This window comes from Neomonachus schauinslandi, chromosome 11 (assembly GCF_002201575.2).
Source record: "Neomonachus schauinslandi chromosome 11, ASM220157v2, whole genome shotgun sequence".
In the NCBI taxonomy this organism is placed as follows: Eukaryota; Metazoa; Chordata; class Mammalia; order Carnivora; family Phocidae; genus Neomonachus; species Neomonachus schauinslandi.
This window is the reverse complement of record NC_058413.1, coordinates 54,282,292-54,291,668: the sequence shown is the minus strand read 5'-3', so window position 1 is coordinate 54,291,668 and position 9,377 is coordinate 54,282,292. Positions and strand designations below refer to the sequence as shown.

Here is a 9,377-nt window from a genome sequence, read left to right as displayed (position 1 = left end):
CCTCAGGCACTGAATTCTTTAACAGTTGTCTGCAGCAAGCATTTGCTGTTTATCATGGGCTATATTTTCTCACATATATCCCGTCTCCCCAGACACATTTTATTTTTTGAAATGAACAGTTTTGTTATATACTTTCTTATAGCCTCAGCTCCTAGCATAATACTTGGCATAGAGTAAATATTTAATTAACATTTGTCATGGACAGTAATGGTGATGATAGTGAACGATTAATTTCTTTTCAGGACATGTGGTTGTTTCCCAGGCCTTGTGTGATTAAAAGAATCTGCTAATTCCATGAAGGAAACCACCCAACTGCTTAGCAAAGACTGTAAATGCCAACTGTGGCACGTTATTTTTCAGGAACTGGCACTACGATCCTTCTGTACCTCGGTGGCTTGGATTTTATTATGGTAAATGGCTTGTTAAAGGAAAGTAATACTTTGAATTTATTATGTCTTTTATCTGTGAACCTGAAAGCACTCTAAAGCCATTTATTGTTACTGTATAGCCATGCTGTAAATATTATTACACCCTCCTTACAAAAAAGCTGACTAGGGAAGGAGCTGTAAGATACTCCGCCAAATTCATAGAGCCATTTTAAGAAGGCCAAACCAAGAAAATCAGCAGCCCCTGAGTGTCTGGCAGGTAAGCCCTCCCCGGCATCTCCCAGACCTCAAGTTGTGTGATTTTGCAAGGTGAGCGTTCCAGAGGAGAGAGGCCAAAGTAAGAAGAAATTGAAGATTATTTCAATAATCTCTTCTCTTCCTCCGTTTGCCTATTGCCATTTCTCTTTGTATCCCTCTTTTGACGCTTGTGCATTGTTGCTTGTGTTATGGTTAAATGCTGACCCATCTTCCCTCCTTAACTTCCTTGTTTATTTTTTCTTTCATCTTGTTCTCTCTCCTCCTCCACTGCAACAGCAAAAAGAACTGCCAACAGACGAGATCTGAAACGAGGTTGGCACCCTGGTTCCATCACATAGGAATTCTGCCTCTTTTGAAAAAGTCCCTTCACTCTGGGGCACTTTCCTCTTTTGTTTGTAAAATAGGGATAGATCACGCCCACCTACCTCACAAGATGGTTGAAGCGATAGAACACGATTCGTAAACTGTAAAGCATTAAATGGATACCAGTGGTCCCCTCACTGCATCAGTCCAGGTTTAAATTAATTTAATTCCAGGGCCACATTGCGCAGCAGGGCAGGGACAGGGCGTGTCCGTACGGAACAGCCTGGAGGCAGATCTTTTTTCTTTGAGGAAAGGGGGGAGCGGAGCTGCTGGGTGTTGTAGTCTTTGCGGCAGCCTCCACAGATCTCGGAGAAAGAAAAGAACTACAATTCCCGTGAAGCCGTGCGGAAACAGTCCCTTGTACCCTCCCGCCTAGCGCGTGCCCCGAGCTGAAACGGGGGACAGAAGGGGTCCTACGTGCGCGCCGGGGGTCCGCGGAGCGATCGCTGAAGTGGGGTGCTGGTGGTGGCTATGGCAGCTGGTTGAGAAAAGGAGACGCGTGGGAGTGTGTGGGGACTGTAACAAGGATAGGACGCATGGCAAGTGGCAAATTATAAAAAATAACCCAACCCCTCACCACCCTAGCGAATTCTAACTCGTACTACTGCGGAGGCGACGGGAGCGCGCTCTCCGCTCGTGCCTCACGCCCCAGCGACTTAAATCGGCAGGGGCGGGAAGGGGCGGGCCCTGTGGGGCGGGGCGTAGGGCGGCGGCGGCGGCGGCGGCGGCGGCGGCCGCGGCCACGACCCAGACATCTGGGACTGTTGTTGTTCTCTCGTGGTGGGACCGCCTCAGTCCGTTCGCACAGAAAGAGACCCGGAGCTGGTTTGGTGGGAGCGGGCGGCCGCATCCCCCCTCTCTCCTGCTTCTCCAAAGCTGCAGCAGGAGCTGGCTCAGACACCCTGCGGTTGGTAGGTTTCCGATGCCCTTCAGTGAGGAGGGGGCGTCAGAACCCTGGTGAGCGCATCTCAGCCCCCCCCAAACCAGTGTCTTCGCTGACCCCCCAGGCCCTCACACCCCAGTCTGGCTGCCATGGCTGAAAATGCAGAGGGGGACCTGAACTCCAACCTGCTCCACACCCCCTACCACACCGGGGATCCTCAGCTAGACACGGCCATCGGACAGTGGCTCCGTTGGGATAAGGTGGGTACCTGGTCAGCCCGGCATCCGCCCTGTCCTCCCGCACGCCCTCCCACAAGCAGTCCGCCTTTTCCCGTCCCCACCCGGTGCTCGGCAGGCTGCAGAGGAGATGGCTCAAGCCACCGGGCGGGGACCAGCGGAGCCGGGCGTTGCCACCCACCTATGCTTGGGCTTCCTCCCCGGGACCGTCTGAGCCGGGCTGCCAGTAGTCTCTTCCTTTTGCAGTGCGCGGGATTGCAGTCTCCCTTTCTCACCCACCCCCCGCCTTTCAAGTGCGCGTTGTCTCTCGCTCTCTCAAAAAATTATTATTAATATCATCATCGTAAGTTAAACGCTTCATAGAGCTATTTCCTTTCTTCTCCCTTGATTTCCTTCTCTGCATACCTGAAAGTGGTTTTTGGTACCCTTTTTAGATGTCTCTAACCGCTCTTCGGTTTACTTCTGGTCTGGTGTGTTTCCACCTTCCGTCGCTAGGTAGTCGCTGGTCTTTTATCACTCCCTGGTATTCTCTAGTTAATCACCTTTTGCTCTTGAGAAAGGTAAGAGTTCTCTTACCTCTATATTTCCCTTGCCGAGAGTTATTTTCTGGAAGTATCCTGTTCAAAGAATCGTGTTTTCATGGTTTCATTTGATGTTCCTGATACGGAAGTGTTTTTGCCTTACCCATTCCTTTTTTTTTTTTTAAGATTTTATTTATTTATTTATTTATTTGACAGAGAGAGAGAGAGCGAGAGCAGGAACACAAGGAGGGGGAGCGGGAGAAGGAGAAGCAGGCTTCCCGCTGAGCTGGGAGCCCGATGCGGGGCTCAATCCCAGAACCCTGAGATCATGACCTGAGCCGAGGGGAGACGCTTAACGACTGAGCCACCCAGGCGCCCCTTGCTTCACCCATTCCTTTTCCTCCTCTACTTCTGCCACCCCCTCCAAGTTGTTGGGGTGATTTCATTATGTGCAGGCATATGGGATGATCTGTGAAAGCCAGAGTTAAAATGCAGCTCTCTCACTTGTGGAAGAGGCCGCTGATGTCTCCAACAGAGGAACATGATCCAAGCTTTTGCTTTGTCAAGTGCATTAAATGTATTTGTTCAAGTAGAGAAGGCAACGTATTTAAAATGGAATTAATAATAGTGAATTAAGGAATTAGTATGGCAGTATGTGAAATCATGTACAAAAGAATTTCCTAAAGGATTCGCTTTCTGAAAAAGTCTTATTTTCACTTTGCTTGGTCATTAATGCATTTAGCAAAAAATATTTATTGAGCATTGGGTAATGTTTTCTGAGCCTGTTAGGAATAAATACTAGTGGTGAGGAAATAGAAGGGGTTCTGCCCTCAACAAGCCTTCAGTTAGCAGATAAGACCAACAAATAAGTAATTACAATAAGTTAGTTACTGTTACTTGGTCATATGCATCTTAGATATTCTCTTCTTCCTCTAGAGTCTAAACCAGTGCTTCTTAAACCGTAAAGTGCTTGCAGATCACCTGGGGATCTAAAATGGAGATTCACATTTAGTAGGCCTGGGGTAGGGTATGAGATTCTGCCTCAAGAATGAGCTCCCAGGTGATACCAATGCTGCAGGTCTGTGGACCACACTTGGAGTGGGAAGACTCTAGAGTGTTCTGATTCACATACCAAATTAAAGAAATAACTTCCTTATTAAAGGATTTGACCATATAGATATATATTTTTTTTAAGTTTTTATTTGTCAGAGAGAGAGTATGAGCGGGGGGAGGGGCAGGCAGAGGGAGAAGCAGGCTCCCCACTGAGCAAGGAGCCTGATGCGATGCGGGACTCCATCCCAGGACCCTGGGATCATGACCTGAGCCAAAGGCAGACGCTTAACCGACTGAGCCACCCAGGCATCCCTAGATACATTTTTTTAAGTCAAGTGTGCAGAATTTGTGATATCCCATTAATTACCATAAGGATGTGTAAAAAGCAAATAACTTTAAAGCCATTTGTCAGAGGTCAGCTTAGCATACAATAAAAACAAATGTACTACAAGCTGACTATATAAATGTCTTCAGCATGGAAACCTGACCAAGGGCGCCTGGGTGGCTCAGTTGGTTAAGCGACTGCCTTCGGCTCAGGTCATGATCCTGGAGTCCTGGGATCGGAACGCATCGGGCTACCTGCTCAGCGGGGAGTCTGCTTCTCCCTATCCCGCTCCCCCCTCTTGTGCTCTTTCTCTCTCTCTCTCTCAAATAAATAAATAAAATCTTTAAAAAAAAAAAAAGAAACCTGACAAATTACAAATGAATGATAACCTTATCTGTTTAATATGGTTAATCATTTTTGCTTAAAGCCATCTGCTTTCGGGGCGCCTGGGTGGCTCAGATGGTTAAGCATCTGCCTTCGGCTCCCGTCATGATCCCGGGGTCCTGGGATTGAGCCCCACATCTCAGTCCTGGGACTGAGCCCCTGCTCAGCAGGGAGCCTGCTTTTCCCTCTCCCTCTGTCTCTGCCTGCCGCTCCCCGTTTGTACTCTCTCTCTGTCAAATAAAAAATAAAAAATCTTTAAAAAAAAGAAAAAAGCCATCTGCTTTCATTGGTATTTTCAGGAAATGAATGTTGTTGGACACTTATGTGTCCTTGAAGAGAAAGGAAGATTCATGAAATTTGAAAATACTTGTAGAATTCCAACACAATTTAATTTACTAGTAACTACTGTGTATGTCAAAGCTTTTGATCCCAACAATAGGAATTTGTTTTCATTGCCATGGTTGAGATCTTTTGTTCTTTTTAGGTACGAGTTTTGACTATACTTTTCCTAACGAGTCCTTCACTGATTTTTTTTTAGAAGATTGGTTGAATGAATTAATATTTATTAATTGTCTATCCTGTGCCTAGATATTGGGATGTATGGAAATATAAAAAGACTATAAAATGCATATAAACACAAAAAGATAACACTAGGGCAGTATTGGTGGCAATTAAATGTTTTATAGGCAGTCCTTATAGGAATTCAAAAGTAAGGAGTGACCTGTGGACTGGGATGATCAAGGAAGACTTTATAACATGGGATACATATAAAAAGACTGAGGGGAGCCTTCACTGAAAATGGAAGAGAAATTCTTAAATTATATTTAAAGTGCCCTCTCTATATAAAATACTAGCTAAAAGCCTGTGGAAAATACAAAAATGAGATAGATAGGAATTATGTCTTTAGAGAACATAGAAGGGAAAATTAAACAAAAGCTCACAAAGGGAGCAAGTAATAAGTGCCCTTAATCAAGGAATAAATATTAAATAATTATTTAATAAAAATAATAATTGATCCCGCTCATAATGGGAAATAATACTTTTAATTGGTAAACAAAGGTGTATTTACTGTAGATTGATAGTGTGGGTAACCTAGGCTATATCCCAGGGCACTGAAATTTAGAGTGCAGACCTGAGCCTAAGGTCTCAGGTATTAGGTATTATTTTGCTTGAAAATAGATAAAATAATAGATCAAAATTACAACATTTATTACATTACATGCTGACAACAAATATAGTCTTTTAGAAGAGAAACTGAGTTTAATACCTGATTAATACCTATTTAGTGAAAAAAAGGAACCTATCAAATGTGGCTGATTCTCAATGACTCTGCCTAGATCACCAAAATTGCTAGTTTTAGCCTTGGTAGGGTGGTGGATTTAGAAAAGTCTTCATGAAGGGCGCCTGGGTGGCTCAGTCGGTTAAGCGACTGCCTTCAGCTCAGGTCATGATCCCAGGGTCCTGGGATCAAGTCCCACATCGGGCTCCCTGCTCTGCGGGGAGCCTGCTTCTCCCTCTCCCCCTCCCCCTGCTTGTGTTCCCTCTCTCACTGTGTCTCTCTCTGTCAAATAAATAAATAAAAAATTTTAAAAAAAAAGTCTTCATAAAAAAAAAAGTATTATTTGTGCTAAACTTTCAGAATTAGTTAAAATTTAGACTTCCCAACATAGAGAGGAGCTATTCCAAGCAGAGATAGAAACTTTGTGTACTTAGAACGTTTGTTTCTGCTATAGCTTTGGGTACAGAGAGAGAAATTATTGGAAAGGTATGTAGAGACGAGGTCATAGACACATTCAGTATGTGTTTAGTGGCCTTGAATAAATAAAGGTGTATGTATGTGTTAAAAAGAAAATAATGCAACAAGACAGGGTTTTTGTTGGGGCAGTCTGGAGTATCCCACATAGTTTCTGTGGGGTGGCATTCTGTTGGTAAATTTACTATAGTTCCCTATCTGACCCTCAGTTTTTATGCCTTCAGACTTTGTTAGTCTGTCTTGTCTCAGGATGAAGTCCCCCTACTCAAGAAACTGAAACTGATGTCTGAATTCAGAATGCAATTTTATTAATTTATGGTACAGATGTAATATAAGTGGATTTGTCTCTAGTCAGGGTATTTCCTAGATGCACCATCAAGGAAGTCAAAGAATCAGAAGATTTTTAGTGATCATGAAATCAGATCACAGGGATTCAGATACGTGCTTAAATGTTTAACATCATTGGCCTGTAATAAGTAAATGCATCCATTTCTATGATGGGACTATCCTACCACTGGTACCCAACAAGTCCGAGGTTCAAGGTGTTCCTCCTCCAGGTAATGCACAGATGACTCTTCTAAACTGCGCTTTCCCTTCTATGCTCTAGGGCTAACTAAGGCTCCCACTTTCTTCCTACTTCTTTCTTTCGATGTTTTCATACATTCTATCACATTATAGACAAGTCTTGACTGGCCTAGAAGCCAGATTCTCTTTAACATGACAACTATCACCTTTTTCTGATCTACTGTAAATTTTAACTTTTTGAAAGCAGATGTAACCAAGATACTGAGTACTGCTCAAGTTTGGGTGTGTAAATGTGTGCTTGGGGAGTGGGACAGGATATAGGGCAGCGTTGTTCAGCCAGCTGGAGCAGCAACATCTCTGTATTGACAAAATGTGCAGGCAGAGATTGGCCATGGCATTTTGAGAAATAGTAAGTAGAGCACTCTAGTCTCAAAATGTAGGTCTCTATTGACAAAGGATAGAATGTAAAGCTAAAGATGAGTTAGGTTAGGTTAGGGTTATGAAATGCCTGAAAATAGAAATAAAAGACTTTAAGCCAGTGATTTTCAGATATCTAGCAGTGAAACTTTTTCAAGCAAAATATAGCCCAGGAAACTAGGGGTGAACAAATTCCCTTTTAAATCATCATTGTGTGATGGAAAATATATCCAAGAAGCACCTCTACAAAGGTGGTCTAGTGTAATTTCATTGTATAGAGACCTAAAGAAGTTGTGGTAGAGCCTGGACCAGAGCTTGTATCTGCCACCTAGTTCAATCCAATTTTTACAATACTAGTTTATATTACTTTTTTTGGTTCACATTTTTCTAATTAATTTGGTCTTTAATCAATGAAGAGTACAGAATACATATGGCTTTATTAATTTGGGGAAATATTAGTACTTACTAGTTGAATTTATTTGTGTAATGTTTCAAACTTTGTAAAATGATCTAAATCTCATTTGATACTCACAGCAACCCTGAATGGTAGGCAAACTAGGTAGTCGTTATCCCCATTTTTACAAGTAAAGAAACTTAGTTTCAGAAAGGTAAATGACTTACTCAAGGATGTATGACTTTTAAGCCGCAGAGTTAGGACTAGACTCGAGGTTACCTGACCTTTACTCTAGTTTTCTGATCATTGCACTATACTCTATAACCTGAATATTTAGTAAATGTTAGTGACATACACCAGGTTCAAGGACTTCATTAAAACCATTTTATTGGCTTTTGTAAAACCTGAGTAGGATGTAATTGCAGAATAAATGTCATGGAATTTTTTTAAAGAGCTGAATTTGCAGATCAACAGTTGCTTTGGTCTCCCTGGCAACAACATTCTCCCTCTGTCTGAGAAATTTAACATATAAATAAGGGTTTGAATTCATTTTACTTCTTAGAAATAAAACTTATTTTTTCTTTTTATTTCCAAACTTATTACATTTCCCCCTCAGTTTCCACCATTTCATCTGCAATGCATTTTTATTTATTTCAAAGAAATATATGCATAAGCATGTACAAAAGGGAACATAATAGGAAACAATGTTCCTAACCACTTCTCATTTTTGATTTGCTCCTTAGAAGCCATTTTTAGCTGTTTGTTTTTAGTTATTCTCATGGTTACCATCAAAAGACTAAATAATATGCTAGTACCAGTAGTCCTTGACTTATGTATTATTTGTCGAATACATGCTATAAAAACTCAGAGCTCACACGATTCTCTACCTCTCCTAAATTTCAATGGTTATGTTTTAGTAATTTTTTAAAAAGTTTAAATAATGTACTTAGTGCTATCAAAGTCTACAGAACAATAAGCCCAACTCACAAATCCAGAGCTCCCAATTGCCCGTTTTGTTTAAGAGGACACTGGCACTGACATGGACGAATTTCTCCAATGTGAAGAAATCCCAGATGACTATCGTGCTCTAGATCCACATTGGGCTTCAAGAAATGTGTCTATGCCATAAATAATAAAAAGCTGGAAGATGTTAGTGATACGGTGAAGATGGTATGTTTTTCTGGCAACAACATTAAAAAAAGCAAAGCAGTTATCCACGGATGGCAGAGAAGAAGGGAGGGGAAGAGGGAGGGAAGAAGGAAAGGAAGGAAGACCTGAGTAAGCAAGTTATGGTTTGAACATGAAGCAAATGAAAACATGGCATGATTTTGAACAATGAATTGATAGAGCTTAAGAAACAATTCCTTTTGATCTCAATACCTTAAGGAGACATAGGTGGGCACCCACTACAGGGATTCACAGTGAACAATATTTAGATGATCTTAACCTTGTGTTTACATTATGTTCAATTTTGAGGATCAACCTGAAGACAAAACACAAGATTTAATTATTTTTTTATTGTGGTGAAAAAACACATAACATAAAATTACCATCTTAACCAATTTTTTAAAGATTTTATTTATTTATTTGACAGAGAGAGAGGGAACACAAGCAGGGGGAGTGGGAGAGGAAGAAGCAGGCTTCTCGCTGAGCAGGGATGCGGGACTCGATCCCAGGACCCTGGGAACATGACCTGAGCCGAAGGCAGACACTTAATGACTGAGCCACCCAGGTGCCCCACCATCTTAACCATTTTTAAGTGTACGGCTCAGTAGTGTTAATTATATTCACATTGTTGTGAAATGGATCTCTAGAACTTTTTCATCTTGCAAGTCTGAAACCCACCGATTATGTAAGTCCCCTTTTGCCCCTCCCCCCA

At 42.1% G+C, this 9,377-nt stretch overlaps 1 protein-coding gene across 1 annotated transcript in view; it reads left to right on the top strand.

Annotated features, from left to right (window-relative positions):
• The first annotated feature begins 2,039 nt into the window (after nucleotides 1-2,039).
• PGM2L1 (phosphoglucomutase 2 like 1) overlaps nucleotides 2,040-9,377 on the top strand; it is a 53,321-nt gene continuing 45,983 nt past the window's right edge. The window contains exon 1 of the mRNA XM_021704668.1: nucleotides 2,040-2,150. Within this exon, the coding sequence (XP_021560343.1) occupies nucleotides 2,040-2,150 (111 nt within the window). The remainder of the gene's footprint in view (nucleotides 2,151-9,377) is intronic.